Source organism: Phalaenopsis equestris, unplaced genomic scaffold, assembly GCF_001263595.1.
Source record: "Phalaenopsis equestris unplaced genomic scaffold, ASM126359v1 Scaffold000540, whole genome shotgun sequence".
Taxonomy (NCBI): Eukaryota; Viridiplantae; Streptophyta; class Magnoliopsida; order Asparagales; family Orchidaceae; genus Phalaenopsis; species Phalaenopsis equestris.
Window position 1 is genome coordinate 1,085,093 of NW_018164980.1, and position 17,157 is coordinate 1,102,249.

A 17,157-nucleotide genomic window follows, 5' to 3' on the forward strand; every position below is an offset into this window, starting at 1 on the left:
TATATATATTATGCACTACAAAGAAGTGGTAGAAACTGATGCACTATGTCATTTGCCATTCAATTGATGGTGATCAAAACGGATGTATTTGAAATTTAAATTTATTAGTAATGATCATTTTTAGAGGTATGTATGCAAAAATACATAGAAATTACCACCGAATTGGATGGGGTGTGTAATAAATCTTCCAAACTTGTGCTACTTAATTTCCTGTAGAATCAACTTGCCATTTAACCCTTCTAACCATGTAAGCCAATTTGGTTGGTGATATAGCAGCAACAAGACAACAACCATAAGCTGGAGACCAATATCATACATCAAACGACACGGGAGAAAAAAATTTCGCTATAAATTTATGGTGTTGTTAACACATTCAGGCTTTATAGTTGCATGAATCTATGCTTCTCGGAGTTTGCAAACCGAAAATATTTTTGTAAAGCAGAGCAATTAACTTGTGTGCTTGACGAGTTAACGTGCCGCAATAACACACATTCTGATTAAATAAAAAAAAGAGCTGAATGGATGGAAATGGAACATATCAGCTATGTCTACACATCAAAGCTCCGTCAACAACAGAGGTAATAAAGCAAAATGACGCACTCCTCATCATCGGAGCTCTTTGTACACCGATCGGATCGCCACTGTCTTCCTAGCTAGCCTTTCGGGGTGCCGCCTTGCAGATCGAGCGAAAGCGATTTGCAACGGCCAACGGCTCCGGACTCCGATCCTTGGAAAGGGGAGACGAACTCGGCGTCGGCGTGGAGAGGAATATCGGCGACAGGGCTCCCGTCCGAAAGAGTAGTTGAGGAGACGGCGTGCGAGAGAGAGGGGGAACGGGGCAGGACGTGCGGACTATTGCCCTAACTCTGATTTCTGAAGTCGATCTGCCGACGGTGGCTTTGTACAAGAGCCGAATATGTACAATCAGGCGCGCTAAAATTTAAGGGGGGCTTTCAAGAGGCGTCCGCCTCATAACTTATATCATTTATTCATTGGGACAATTACATACAGACCTCCCGAAAGTTGATATTTACAAATCAATCATTATCTTTCATACATTTTTTCTTAATTGTGACACGCGTGGATATGCTGTTCACTGGTTCGGAAAAATCACCTCGGGATTGGTTTATAAAAATAGATGTTTCAAGTGGTCTGTATGCAATTTTCCCTTAATTATTTATCAAATTAAAGGTGCAGCTTCTACTTCCCAATAAATTTATAAATGGGGACTCCATATTCAACATTTCAAATATGAATATATGCAAGAAAATATTATCCAATGTTTCTCTCTTCTGTTTTTTCACTCAAGTTATGTTGAGTTATTGTGAGTGTAAGCATTGAAAATTACACGTCAATTTATTTCTTTCCTTGTGCTTTGCTCCTTTTGCAATACCATCCTCCCACTTTTCCTCCCACCGCTTTCTCAATTTTGTTGGATGGACCACCATCTCTATGTTCTATGAGAATTGAGTGTAGGTTTGTACATTGAACTGCAACCTCACATCTCCCTCGCCTCCTCCGTCCTTGAAACCCTCTGATTAGGGTTGTAATCGATTTGAGCCGAGACGAGCCGAGTTTAACAGTGTTCGGACTTCAATTGGTATGATTGTAACTTGTTCATATTCGATATGAGTTTGTGTCGAGCTTTTATACATCGTTTAAGCTTTATTTGTTTAATTTTTTTCAATGTTTGAGTTTGATGTGTACTTGATTTGTTCATGATAAATGAACAAGTATTTAAACAAGCTAATGAACGAGTTAAAATTCAAATGAGAATTTAGATTTTGATATAAAAAATTTAATAAATAATTTTGTAATTATAATCACAACTACTAATATATCAATTATGTCTCTAAATTCTTTGAACTTTACTAATAACTGCACAATTTTTATTGATAGTACTACACTAATTCAAATTTTGAAAGTGAAATAACTAAATCGATCCTCAAAATTATAAAGATAAACATTTACTTAAGCATGTTATTAAGAAAATAATAGCAATAAGGCAAACAACATTAATGTTGTTGATAGTTATATGTGATGGTCATAAAATATTGAACTCATTACATTGGAGTTAAGAAAACTCTATAAGAAAGAATTTTATAACACTCTCTTTAGCTTTAAATAATTTATTATTAAGTATTATTTACTTATTAATAAAATAAATATATAATTAATAATTAAACTAAAACTATTATTGATATAATAATATATTAATATTAAATTTATGATTAAATAAATTCTAGCTAATTAGATTTATTTATATATATATATATATATCTATAATAGACGGGTTATTATCGAGTTTAGTATTGAATATTTAACATATTATTTGTAGAACGATAAAAGAGTTTGTTCGTGAACATAAACAAATAAGTTTGGCTATGTTCATATTAAGTTCATTTAAACTTCTTGCTTATAAAAATTGTTCATGCTTGTTCATTTACTAATTTTAAATAATGTGATCTAGTCTTAATCGAGTCGAGTTCAAATTGTTCATCGAGTGCATTGGTTCATTTACAGTCGTGCCTTTGACTCTCATCACTCTGTCATTGTTTTGCTTAAAACTAGTGATAAGTGATTGAGCCATGCAACACAATTGCATTTAGAGCCACATAAGACGACAATGATGACATCGCGTCGTGCAAAGGAGAAATTATTGCATACGAACACCGCATACATTTCTGCATGCGGTGTCCGATCCTGGCAGTAGATCGCGGTGATCTACGGTCATGATTATTTCAGTTTTTTTTTTTTTAATTTAGGTGGTGCCCACCAAAATACATCCTGGTCGTAAATCACCTCAAGATCGGACACCACACGCAAGATGCTTGTGGTGTCCGATCCGTATGGAATAATTTTTCTGTGCAAAGACGACCTACTTCCTCCTCCTTACCTCTACTCTTGCACGAAACCGTCGAGGAAGGTATACCTTGTCCTCCATCACGCATGTCAGTCTCACTGAATTCTATAAATCCCCATCTGGATCTCCTAATCCAGGATTTTAGATAAGACGAGGAAGAAATGTGATTTAAGAACTCGTAGTGTTTGATAATATTATTTTATATTCCTTAGATTAACTTTCATGCATGTAAATCCCCAAAATTTTATTTAAAAATAAATATTTTTCTCCCCATCAAAATAATTCAAAAACGTTATTTTATTTTAATGGTTAGTTAAGCCAAGTTTAATCAGGTTAGTAAATTCTTATTTTTAAAAATATAATAATAATAATAATAACAATAATAAAAAAAATATTAATGAGTTGATTTTGTTGCATCAAATTTCATAAATAAATATGTTTAATTTCATAAATAGTTTATCTTATTTTTTATTTGGTATAGTCAATACGTCAAGTTCATAGAGTATTGTTAGAAACGGTGGAGCCCGATCCACTATGCTTGGGCGGTTACTTTGTTTTTGAGAGTCATACCTCTTCACAAATAATCACTGTCGTCTTCCTCTTTTGTGAAGTAAAATATCTCTTTGCTCCCTCCTGTTCGTCATAAAAAACTTCGAATGACTCTCCCAAAAATAGTAGTAGTCCCGCTTTCAGTTCTTCTTCGATTTTCTCGGGATAGAAGAAGGTTTTCTCGGGGCAAAGGAAGAGAAGTGCAAGGAGGAGCAGTTCATTGCGGCAGGAGGAAGTAAAAGGAAGAAGAAGAAGATTGTTCTCCCTAAACTTCTTCTTGGTGGCATGTGGCAGAAGAGAAATTGAGTTTATTTCTCTTGTAAGTTTGTCTTCTTCGGTGTATCTCGGTATAGAGTTTTATTCGGTGTATCTCAATATAGAGAGTGAATAACAGAGAGAGAAGAAGAGAGAGAGCAACAAAAAGTGAGAGATTCCTCTTGTATGTCGAGGTGATTGACTGGTGTAAATTCCTCAAGTAGTAATAAATTCAAGTAGTAAAATCCTCTGCAACTCTATGGACGTAGGTAATTTGTTGAACCACATAAATCTGTGTGTTTCGCTGTGCTGTTCTTTTCTGGTGTGATTTTTCTCGTTGTATTTTTTCGTTTCATCGTCGATCATTCTTCTATTTTATTTATATACCACAACAACTGGAGTATATCTAAATCTCAAAAAAAACAACAACAACTGGTATCGGAGCGTGGTTTTGGATCTGAGGAAGAATGATGATTGCAGATGAAATGAAAGTTTCAGAGATAGAGAAGTTTGATGTCATATATTTTGGTTATTGGAAAATGCAGATAAAGGATTATCATTATGGGAATAAACATCATATTCCGTTATTGGGGAAAAGACTTGAAATGATAGATGGGGCTGAATGGAATTTATTTGATCGACAAGTTCTGAGGGTTATTTGATTGACCCCAACGAGGTCCGTTGCACACATCGTCGTTAAGGAAAGGACGACTGCAGATCTCATGGCAGCCTTATCAGGTATGTATGAAAAGTCATCGACGAATAACAATGTACACTTGATAAAAAAGTTATTCAATTTAAATATGACAGAATATGTTTCTGTTGCTCAACACCTGAATGAATGATTTTAATACTATTTTAATACTATCACAAATTAATTGTCGTCTATGGAAATTGATTTTGATGATGAGATATGTGCACTGATCTTGTTAGCTTCATTATCAGATAGTTGGGAAGTCATGAGGATAACAGTTAACGGATATGCATGTAAATCTAAACTGAAATACGATGATATTCGTGATTTGATTTTGGTTGAGGATATTCACAAGAAAGATTCTGACGAGGTCTCAGGTTCAAGTTCGACACTGAATGCTGATTTAAGAGAGATGGTATGATAGGAACTCAAATATAGAGAGATCAAAATCAAAGTTTAGTAAGCAGACAACCTGTTGAAATTATGGCAAGGCTTGCCACATAAAGAATAACTGCAGGAATTTTAAGAAGATAGAGAATGATAGCGCAAATGTGATATCTGAATAATCACATGATGCACTATGTTGGCAGTTTATAGTTCTGTTGAAGACTTGATGTTGGATTCAGGGGCTTTGAATATGGTATGAAATGCACTAGGGGCCATAGTGCAGGGCAGTGATGGAAGTGAAGAAAAAAGTGAGTCCGGGACACCTATTCCTATTGTTCCACAGACAGATGTTGAAGAACCACGGAGCTATGAAGAAATATTGCAAGATAAAAGTTCAAGCAAGTGGGAGTTGGCGAACTTCTACCAAGGAAGTAGGCATTGCACAATAAGTGGGTGTACCAGGTGAAGACTGAGTGTGGTGTCAGTATGAGGTATAAGGCTAGACTTGTTGAAAAAGGCTTTTACCAGAAGCATGATGTTGCCTATGCAGTAAGAGTTGTAAGAAGAGACGAGTGATCAAATAACTTGGAGGTGCAAAGATATGTGGAGTCTGATGACATGTTAACTCAGGGTGTTACTCTTGAGAAACTGAAGTTTTGCACAGCTTCAGTTAGTCTTCTAGAGTGAAGACAGTGCTTTGAGTTGTAAAGGTGAAAGATTTAAGGTGGAGGATTCAAGGTAGATGATACATGTTGAAGAAAAAGGTGACACCGCCCGCGGAGGATATTAATTTGAGGAAGGAGATGTTGCAGGATGTGTACCGGTCTCCAAGTGGGAGATTTGTTAGAAACGGTGGAGCCCAATCCACTATGCTTGGGCTGTTACTTTACTTTGGAGAGTCACACATCTTCACAAATAATCACTTATGTCTTTCTCTTTTGTGAAGTGAAGCTTCTCTTCGCTCCATCCTGTTCGTGATAAAAGCTCCGGATGACTCTCCTTGGGTTTAGTAGTCACTGTTTTAGTTCTTCTTCGGTTTTCTCGGGATAGAGGAAGGTTTCCTCAGGGCAGAGGAAGAGAAGTGCAAGAGATAGTTCCTTGTGGTGAAGAAAGAAGAAGGAAGAAGAAGAAAATTGTTCTCTATAGGCTTGTTCTTGGTGGCTTGTAATACAAGAAAAATTGGGTTTATTTCTCTTGTGCTTGTTTCTTCTTCGGTGTATCTCGATGTAGAGTTTATTCGGTGTATCTCGGTGTAGAGAGAGAAAAAAAGAGAGAGAACAAGAGAGATAGAGCAACGAAGAGTGAGAGTTTCCTCTTGTAAGTCGAGGTGATTGACTGGTGTAAATTCCTCAAGTAGTAAAATCCTCTGCAACTTCATGGACATAGACAATTTGTTGAACCACATAAATCTGTGTGTTCCGTTGTGATGTTCTTTTCTGGTGTGATTTTTCTCGTATTTTTTCGCTTCATCCTCGATCGTTCTTCTATTTTATTTATATACCACAATAACTGGTGTATATCTAGGTCTCAACAAGAACAACTTCAATGATAATTCAATAACTCCACAAAAACCACAATAAATCAATTAACCTCAATAACTCCACAAAAAAACACCAATAACAAAAAAAATCGTTACAACTCCACAATAACACTAGTCCAGAATAACATACCAGAGTCATCGTAATACCACTCATATAAAACCAAAATAACGCATAAATGACACCACAATAATATCGCAATAACACAACAAAAACACTGAAATAACACCATTAAAAAATACTAGCATAACGACCACATTATCATTCAAATAACACCACAATAAACCTTAATAACAAAAAAAAAATGCAATAACACAACAACCACCGTAATATTACTCAAATAACACCATAATAAACTTTAATAACATCTCAATAGCTTCACACAAAAAAAACCCGCAATAACACTAAGTATAATAACACCAAATAAGTTCAATAACTTCACAAGAAATCACAATCCCACTTAAATAATGTCACAATAAACTTCAATAACTAAAAAAAAAATTGCAATAATATCAAATAAGTACAATAACACCAAATAACCTCAATAACTAAAAAAAATCAATAACATCATAGTCGCCGCAATATCACTCAAATAACGTTATAATAGACCTCAATAACACAAAAATAGCCGCAATAATGGTTTGAAAAAAAATACAATACCACTCAAATAACATTAAAAAAACTGCAATAACACGACAATCGCTCTGCAATACTACTAAAATAACATAACAATAAACATCAATAACTCCATAAAAAAACTATAATAAGATTTTGAAGCAATGAACATTCAGGTCTCGTTACACATTAAAATAAAATATTTTATTATTTTTTATTCAGTGGGACTGTCGCTTACAAATGAGCACATGGGATAAATTTTATTGGAATTTGGATGCAGTTTTGCGTAGGTCTAGCCATAGAAAAAAAATTTATTTTTTCGAATAAAATAGATAATGTGAATTTTTAAATATTTAGACTGCTACTTGTATTGAGTGCGGGCCGCAGTCCCCTTATGAGTTATGACCCGTTTAAACATTAAAAAAAAAGCCCAAAAACAAGAGAGCCGAAACAGAAAAGTAGAGAACTATAAAAACGGCGTTCTCACGGATGAGAGGATTCTGACCAACGGCCAGGATTGACTACATACCTTCCCTCGAGATCCGTCACCGAATTCAGCATACCTTACTATTCTTCGCGCTTTCCTCGGCCTATTAAAGGAGAGAGAGAGGAGAGAGAGAGAGGAGAAACGGGCAAGGCAAAGAAGAGGAATGCTAATGGGGAAGAGGCCGCGCACTCCGATTAAGAGAACGACAAGCCTGAAGGAGCTGTCTCCCGATCTTTCGGCAGCAACCTCTCCGGCAGAAATCCTACCACCGCCTCCGTTGGCAGAGCTCTGGCGGGATGGAAAGCTGCCGCCTTCGCCGGCGCCACGGAGGGGCTTGAAGAGGAGGTGCTCCGGAGATCCTTCCGTAGCAGAGGCCGCCCCCTTCCTCACGGCTTGTGGTCTCTGCAAGCGCAGCCTCGGCCCTGGTTTTGATACTTTCATGTATAGGTATTTATCTATAGAAGATCCTAATCTAATAAACCATGCAAATCTTTTTATACTATTCAGGATGATCGCAGATTTCAGTATTCTCAAAACTTTTCTTATTATTCCTAATTTAGATTCGGGCGTTTCGCCATTTATTAGGGTTTTTAGATTCCGCTGCGATTAACCGATGAGCTGACAATCCTTTGTTTCTTCCATAACCTCGTTTTGGGTTTCCCTGAAACACCTGCTGTACCGAAAGATGAACTGATTTTTTCTATTATTATTATTTTTTATTTATAACTCTTTGTTCAGATTTCTGAGCTCGATGCTGCACAATGCAACTTCAGACATATTGAATTTTTTTTTTTTCTCTAGTTCTCGTTTAATTCATGCCTGCATTCATGGATATATATCTCTTTGATCTTTTGGTTATTAGTGTATGTTTGGATTGTTTCATGCTTTTATGCCTACTTCCATCCATTCATACGAAATTATGCTCCTGACATTTATTGTAATTTCCTTTCTGGTCATTTATGGTTTAAGAACTCTACTAGTTCTTAATCTGTACTGATGAGCTCCTGACATATATTGAAATTTCATATCTGATCATCTAAACATCAAAACCTTGTCGGATTTTTGATGTTTATGGCGCTGAACGTTGGCCTTTAAAAGAGAAGCATAATAATAAGTTAAGTGTTGCCGAGATGAGAATGATTATGTGGATGAGTGGCTTTACACTTAGAGACAAAATGCAAAATGAATATATCCGTGATAGGGTTGGTGTAGCTCCTGTGACGGACAAAATTAGAGAAAGTTGTCTTAGATGGTTTGGTCACATTAAACGTTGACCATCTGATGATCTGATTAGGAGAGTAGATGTTTTATATTCGACTTGTGTTAAGAAAGGCAGAGGTAGACCTAGGAAGACTTGGGCTTATTGTATTAAAAATGATCTTAATTTACTAGAACTAAATGAAAATATGACACCAAATAGGACGCAATGGAGAAAAAGGATTCATGTAGCCGACCCCACGTAGTGGGATTAAGGCGTTATTGTTGTTGTATCATCTAAACATCAAAACATTGTCAAATTTTTGGGGGCAATGTTACTGTGCCAATAATAGATCTCAGAAGGGTAATTGAACAAAATATTTTAAAATGTATTGCCAATAAAATTTTTCATGTGTTACCTCAATTTAGTGTTAATTGTCATATCAAACAACAATGATATGATCAAGGGTAATCTTGCATCAAATTACTTGAAATTGCTATTGTTTTGCATATTCGTACCTAAGTTTTCGTCACAACATTAATGTCCTCGAGTCTCATTGTTTGAGAGTTAGTTACGAAATTTGAGTGGTTGCGAAAAAGATGGCCCTAACAATGAAGCATAATAAAAACGTAAAATTTTAATGGATGAGTGGTAATCAAAATTGGTTAGATTGATACTATATCTTTCATTTGCTACAATATCCTTAATCTTTGTCAAAGGAGAATGAGCTTTTCACAATCAAACTTGTTAGTTTATGGTAGTAGTATGAATGTTCTTTTATTTTTTATTTTAGGAAAAAGTTTATTCGTTTTAGAAATATTCTGTTTTTTTCACACCAATTTCACAACTTATTTTCGAGACAAATGAATCCATTCCAAACATATATTGGATTATATATTGGATAGTAGAAATAGCACTTTTAAAAAAATAAGGCAATGTAATATAAATAAGTGATTCATTATGCTGATTGTGAATAGATGGGATAAGGTGGATGACAATGAAAAACCAATTAATTTTTATTTCTATATTATCTCCACAACTAGAGCTTCGTTCGATGTTCTCAGTGCCAGTCTCTGTACTCGTCTTTATCAAAATTCACTTGAAAAAAAAAATGTCATGGAGCTGAATGTTTCTTTCATTTTACAGGGGAGAAGTTGCTTTCTGCAGCAGCGAATGCAGAGAAAAGCAGATAACCATAGATGAGAAGAAAGGGAGGAAGAAGTGCTCTTCTCCTGCTATTGTAAAGAAAGCTGAACTTCCTCCGCCTCCAAAGAGCTCTGAATCATCTGCGGGCAATGAAACAATTGTTGCTGCGTAAACAGTAAAGTTTATCTCTTTTCTCCCTCTGCAACTCTCTGCATCATATACCATCAATACAGGCAACATGTCTGAGCTCCATGTTTAAGCAAATTAGATTGGTATTGGTTTTGTTCGTCTCATTTTCTCAGCTTCAATGTGAACATAATGTGTATTTTTTAGATTTTAGAAGTTATGAATTCTCCATTTCATACTTATCATTGAGTGAAATAGAGCGAGTTATGCAGTGATTTACAGCGTGGTTTTTTGTATTTCTTCAAAGAAAACTTTCTTTTATGAATTTATGACATGGAGAGATCTTATAGCTTTGTTGGGTATGACCTATAATCCTCAAATAAACACGTCTTTAAAATGAATATATTTTTAGTTTAGGTATTTATTTCTTTTTGTATAGTTGATATAAGCATAAGTATATTTTCTTAAACTTTTCAATGCTTTTAAGAATGTAACGAAGGAAATAATTTGGAAATAAGTAAGATTTGTTTTTTCATCACCTTTTCCTAACTGATCCCACTTATTGGGAATCGGCATAATGAATCTAATTTTTCATTTATTCTTATTGAATATACATTAAACTATGTATATATATATAGATAGATAGATAGATACTAAAAAAAATTAAGTTTTTTTTAGTATCTATAAGGCCCTTCAACATTTTTGGTCCCCTACACCTTTAAACACTGTAAATATTATTTTGAGTAATTGTACCTAGCACATAATGGTTCAGAAGGATATGTAATATAAAATTATCATGAACTCAACCACAAACTTTAGGGATTTTTTTGGATTTTGGGTTGGACAAAAAAGTATTTAACAAATAAATTTTGCAAGATTTTGATAATTGTAAGAAAAATATTTGATTTTTTCCCGACAACGTTTATAGCTTCCTGCCTTCAAGCCATTATCACCATCTGCAAAATTTTAAATCACATTTACAGCATAAAAATAAAAAGAAATAATTTTCGAGCAATATATATATATATATATATTTATAATCCAAACTGATTCCAAATATATTATAACAATAAGTGGGATCAGTTTGGAATGTTTACATGTGTTTGAGAAAATTATGTAATAAATGTGAAAAAAACATAACTTTTGAAAGTTAATATGAGCACTATAAACGTTGTCTGGGGAAAAAAATCAAATATTTTTCTTACAATTATCAAAATCTTGCAAAATTTATTTGCAACAATTTGTTAAATAGTTTTTTGTCCAACCCAAAATCCAAAAAAAATCCCTAAAGTTTGTGGTTGAGTTCATGATAATTTTATATTACATATCCTTCTGAACCATTATGTGCTAGGTACAATTACTCAAAATAATATTTACAGTGTTTAAAGGTGTAGGGGACCAAAAATGAAATGACAATAAATGAAACTTGAAGGGCCTTAAAGTAATGTACCCTACAATATTATAGCATTAACACAAACTCAACTAAACATTAATTATTCATCCAAAATTTTCGTTTTACTCAATTTGAAAAGGTCCATATGTGATGAATACAGTGACATGCAAGTAAGCATCCTGAACAAGTTAAAATGACTTTTTGTTATTTGAAACAATAGGGACATAGGCTATTTCATATCAGAGAAAAATGAATCATCCTTTTCTGCCTACAAAACAAATGAATATTGATTATTTCTTGGAAGATTTGCTTCCGTACCACTCAATTCCTATGTATTTACATATTTAACTCCTAATCAACTTTAAGTTTTTATATACATAACACCTGCTATGGATGAAAATGTGTATTTCACTTTTTTAGAGTTAAAATATTCATCATCCTCGTTATAGCTTTACATAAAAGAAGAAGGGCAAGAAAGATCAGAGTCACATATATCCATGCGTGCAGGCAAGAAAAACATTATATCAATATCTTGAGTTGCATTGTGCAGTATCTAACCCAGAGCTCTTAGCGAAGCGTTATAAGAACAAAAAAAGGTTCATTTTTTAAGATAGAGCACTCTTTTAGGTTCTCAGTGCAACCCTAAAACAAAGTTATTGAAGAAAGCAAACAAATGCCCATCATTTGTTGCAATGTGTGATTGTTTTTTTATGAGCTTGATAAAAGTTATATTTGTCAATATATTTAATTTGTATGAAGTATAATTGTTAATGCATATCTTTTTAAATTTAATGAATTTGTTAAACTTAGAGTTGTCCGGGAATCACACCTAAGGAATGGAGCGTGAAAACGAGAGAGATATGAGAGGGATGATTTATTTTTGTATGTGGTTTAAACTTCTATTATGTTTGATGATTCTCTATCTCTTTATAATTGGTCTAACTCCCAATTAATCGACTTTATGGTTCAGCTGGCCTCTAGGTCAGTTCCTCTTTGGCTGGCCGCTCGATCAGTCTTCGACCGATTTACTATTGTCACTCGGCCGTTCCCCCCAAATATCTATGTTTATCATTGTAGAGCTCTTGCTCAACTTGGAATCGTTCGTTCCCTGGAAGATTAGGTTATTGAAATAGTTGTTTTTTATGCAGTCATTGAAGAAATGAAACATACGCTTTTCTTCTCTCTTCTGTCTGTGTCCATGCACCTATTTGTGACACCAAAGTGTTTTAATTCTAAATATTACGTTCTGGTTGTTATATATGTAAATATATAAGAATTATAGGATATACATGTAAATTTCCCTGTGAAGCCGTCCATGAAAAAATAAAATTGTTGAGAACAACTGTTACCAGATTTTGTCAGCTTTTTTGAAGACACAGCAACCAACGAGCGAGCATTGCAGTATTTTTTTTTATCGCTGGGAATTTTGGTTGTATTTTGCACTTTTCATTGAGATCCTATTTTAATGGAATAATTATTAGTAGCTAGTTATGTGGCTATTTATTTATTTTTCTGTAATTTCATATGCTGTGCTAAATGCTGAAAACTAAATATGGACATATATATAATTAAATAATTTTAATAGAGAAAGCATAAAATATATCATTTTTAGCTATTTGAAAATGTGATTTAAAAAACATATTATCGGAATTTTTTCTTTTCAAAATTATGGGATTTCGTCAAATTTATTTAGTGAATATTTAATAATTATATGTAAAGAGGATTTGATAGAAAGTCTCTCTTAAAGTTTAAAAACACATTTTTATCACTAATTTCTAACTTATATTTTCCAGTACAATTTAACTTTAAATAAAAAAAAATTTAAGTTTTTTTTTTTTTTTTGCATGTAATTTTGCTCTTGCAATACTATAAATTAATAATTAGGGGTGTTAATTCGGGTCAAGGGGTCGAGTTTAGGCCGACTAGAATCAAACCTGAATATCCAAAATCAACATTCCTTCAAATCGTAAGCCAAACCCGACTCGTATAACCCATTTAATATAAGGAGTAATAGCTGTCTGAGTTTCGATCAGGTCAACTTTGAGTCAATTTTGAATCGGCAAGTCGATTTAAAGTGGATTTAGGTTTGGTGCGTTTAAGTGACTCGAACAATCAAATAATTGAAGAAATTTAACTTGAATCCGACCCGACAAAGACATGTCGGTCTTTCTGAATAAAATCAAACTATATTTTGGAATAAAAAAGAATTAATGATATTTCCGACAAAGACATGTAGTTCTTTCTGAATATTGTTAATCAGATAATATAATCATGTTTTAACAGTATTTTTATATCAGCCAACCACTAGGATTTTCTAAACTCCTACAAAATAATTACGCTATGTATTTTTTAAATACCGACCAAGTAGTTTTATTCTTTCAAATGTGCCTTCCACCTTTTTTCACTAGTTTTATTCTTTCAAAATGATTTATTTATCTTTGAATAGTGGGTGGGAGAGAGGGGGAGAGGGGGAGAGGGGGAGAGGGGGATGAGGGTGAGAGGCTGAGCTTTTAGAGTTCTAAATAGGGTAGAGTTAAATGGTTAAAAAAAGAAATGTAGCATAAAAGGAACATAATAAAATGGAAATATAATGTATTGAATAGTAAATATAGTTGCTTGCATGAATGCATTAAAGTTGGATTTATTTATTTTTCAATGTTTGAATATATTCACTTATATAGTCAAAAGGCCAATCATAAATAAATATTAGTCATAATGCTCCGTGTTTGAGTGCAATATATCCATAAAACAACATCTCTTAGAAAATAAATAACATAGAGTAATTAAAACAAAAAAAAAGGGAAATATAGAAAAAACTTAAGAAATAATATCAGAAAAATTCAATAAGTATTTTTAAATGGAAATTGGTATTATTCCTCAAGTTTTTCCTATTTTTTTCTAATTTTTTTAAAGTTTTATTTACTCTTTCTTATTTATTTTCTAAGAGATGTTTTACGAATATATTACAATTTAACACGGAGCATTATAGCTGATACGTCACCAACAAATTTTCATCATCCGACACGAATCTCGAGGCATGACATGAATCTCTTAATAAAAAGTTATCAAATATTGAAATCTTAATAAAAAGTTAATAAAAATTTATCCAGAGCTCAGATTTCAGCAAACTTATAGTCAAACTGACCGGCTTGATGAGGCGGATCTATTGATATGAAAACTAGCCCAATTCGAGTCAAATCAAGCCCAGATCAAGTAATTGAATCGTAACTAATTGATTTTCGGACACATTTCAAAAAGTAATGGGTTGTCGAATATAACAAGTTTATACTTGAATCGAGTTACTCGACAAGATGAATCCAACGAGCTCAAGATCCTTCAATTCTGACATCATTAAGACACTCAAATGTCCAAAAAACACTGTATGATCAAGGGAAGCTTTCCGGATCGTCCGATCAAAATGATTCATATTCCTGCATTAATTGCACCCGGAACAGTATAAATAAAGCATCATCCCTCTTATGAGGAGGTTGAAGTCTGGAAAGAGAGCCTGAGACCATGAGGAGAAGTTGTAGTTTCACATCACCGTCGATCGTTGTCGAACACCGCCGACCTCCTTCGTCGACCACAGCTAACCTCCGTCGTCGACCCCCGTTGATCGCGGTCGACCATCGTCGATTACCGAAGACCATCACCGATCGTCGTCGACCTCCGCCAATCGTCATCGATCACCACCAACTAGACGCTGTCGGTCAACATCGTAACTGTAGGATAATTAATTTTGTAATCATCAATCAATAGTGAATTTTTGCAACTAGACAAGACCTCGTGGTTTTTCCCTTTACGGGCTTTTCACGTAAAAACTTCTAAAGTAGTCACTGTTTTTTTCTTTTTCATCTGAGTGTGTCCAAAATTCTCATACAATGCTAAGACGATAATCCATTACTCTACCGTCGCGAATTTTCTGGCACGCATCAATAGCTCATATTGGCAAATTTATGATTGGCCTTTTGAGTATATATAAGTGAATATAAAAGCAATAAGTGTTTCTTTTAATAGCAATTTCTGATTTTCATTTGATTTCCTGATATTAAATCACTTTTTTGTTCTATTTATATATTATGCTTTGATTTCCTGATATTATGCTTTTAAACCCGCATTCTCTCTTAGATTTAGATTTTTATTTATATGGATGACAATTTGGTTTATTGCCCTCCTGAAATATCACTTTGCTATTCGTTGTTCTAAAACCTCTCACGTTTGTCTACAGTTTACTGTCCCCATAATAAAAGAGGTTGATTTCACCCTTGATCATATTGTTAACCTTCATAATGCTTCATCTTTCCTTTCACATAAGATTGTCTCATCGGTATAAAATTCCATTCACCAATATATATATATATATATATATATATATATAATCCTTTCAAAAATTTAAAATCTCAATGATTATTGAGAAGAAAAATAAACATAGTGTAAATTTTGAATATATTTGAAAATCCCACTTTAGTGTACTTTTAATGTATTACAAATTAAATTAATTAAGGCTAATTTTAAATATATCACTTGAACAAAATGTGTTGAATTTATCCTACTTAAAAGGTCAACTATAAAATTTGTCATTAATATCCATAATGTTTAGTGTTAAATTCTTCATATGTCTGTGAAACCATTCAAGTTAGAAAAAAAATTGTAAAGAGCAATGCAAATCCAAAAAAGCAAAAAGAAATAGGAAGAATTTGGTGAAGATCATAAAAAATTACTATATATTTAATATATTTTACATAGAGAACTTTCACAGGACAATGCATACGTTAGCAGATTTTATGAGCCCAGAATGCCTACTCTTCTATTTTACGAAAAAAAAACTCGGACTTCTTTTGTTGAGCTCAATTGTCGAATTGGCTTATCGAGCTTAGCAGTCAAATTGGTTTATCAAGCTCACTTGTTGCTAGTATGCTGAGCTCACCCATCAAAGTGATATGCCAAGCCATTTGTAATTGCTCATCGAGATTTAGAAACCACTAACAAAGATGGCATTATTTACAGACGGCCATGCATCCATATTTAATTTAGAGTTGTGTGACATTCACATCCCTATATCCTCACAAGAACATGATCTACATTTTACTTTCCCCCTTCTTTCCGCCTGTCGGAGAGGGTGAGAGAGAAAGAAAGAGCATAGGATTAGAGATATAAATTTAGATGTCTCCCACTTTACAAAGAGGATTGCGCAACAAATTGATCCTTCCATTTATCTCTATTTCTTTCTCTTTCTCTTTCTCATCTCTATGTATTTAAATTTTCAATATTTCTTTCAAAAACAAGGTCTCTCTCATGTTGTATGAGTCCATGAATAATATGGGAGCCCATGCCTTAAAATGATTCAACACATGGTTCACTATTTAATTGCCACATTAATGAGACAATATAAAAAAAAAGTTGAATATATAGCTCATTCGCTTCGAAAATCTATTAGACTCCTTAACTAATTGATGAAGTCAGATTGACCTGCAAAGAGAGCTAGCTAAAATGATTTGATGTCAATTGCTTGTTTAACATGTTGATCGATTTAGCTAATTAAACTGCTTTGTTGAGTTGGTTGATATAACTAAATAGACTTGTTGCATGCTAGATAATTTTCCACAGCTAAGAAATTTTGTTTTAGCTTAGTATAACTTTTTAGCGCGTGAATGGAGTTGTAAGAGGTAGCAAAACTTTTTACAGGGATAAAACCCTAAAAAAAATCACGGGATTTGACTCAATAAATATAATCTAATTATAAATTGAAAGTACCAAGATTCACACTTCTCATGATATAGAGAAGATGAGATTATAAAAACTAACACACCAATTTATAACAGTTTTGCTATAACAATTGTAGTTTGACTACAAAAATTATATTGGGTTATTACAATGGTCATAATTGATTGTAGCAATTACTAGTG

At 33.6% G+C, this 17,157-nt stretch overlaps 2 protein-coding genes across 5 annotated transcripts in view; one reads left to right on the forward strand and one right to left on the reverse strand.

Moving 5' to 3' along the window:
* Positions 1 to 954, reverse strand: part of LOC110028978 (TSL-kinase interacting protein 1-like) — a 17,171-nt gene extending 16,217 nt beyond the window's left edge. For all 4 annotated transcript variants that reach the window (XM_020731066.1, XM_020731064.1, XM_020731065.1 and 1 more), the window contains exon 1: positions 601 to 954. The gene's annotated coding sequence lies outside the window, so the exon portion shown is untranslated. The remainder of the gene's footprint in view (positions 1 to 600) is intronic.
* A 6,508-nt stretch (positions 955 to 7,462) lies between these two features.
* Positions 7,463 to 10,164, forward strand: LOC110028964. The gene is made up of 2 exons (XM_020731046.1): positions 7,463 to 7,835; positions 9,733 to 10,164. Exons 1-2 carry the CDS (start codon positions 7,552 to 7,554, stop codon positions 9,902 to 9,904), a joined length of 456 nt encoding a protein of 151 aa, XP_020586705.1. The 5' UTR covers positions 7,463 to 7,551; the 3' UTR covers positions 9,905 to 10,164.
* The last annotated feature ends 6,993 nt before the right edge of the window (positions 10,165 to 17,157 follow it).

Excerpts from the sequence above, each read along its gene's own strand:
- LOC110028964 (XM_020731046.1), top strand. The coding sequence starts at position 7,552 with ATGCTAATGGGGAAGAGGCCGCGCACTCCGATTAAGAGAACGACAAGC. Across the intron at positions 7,836-9,732 it reads TTTGATACTTTCATGTATAG|GGGAGAAGTTGCTTTCTGCA; the intron begins GTATTTATCTAT and ends TTCATTTTACAG.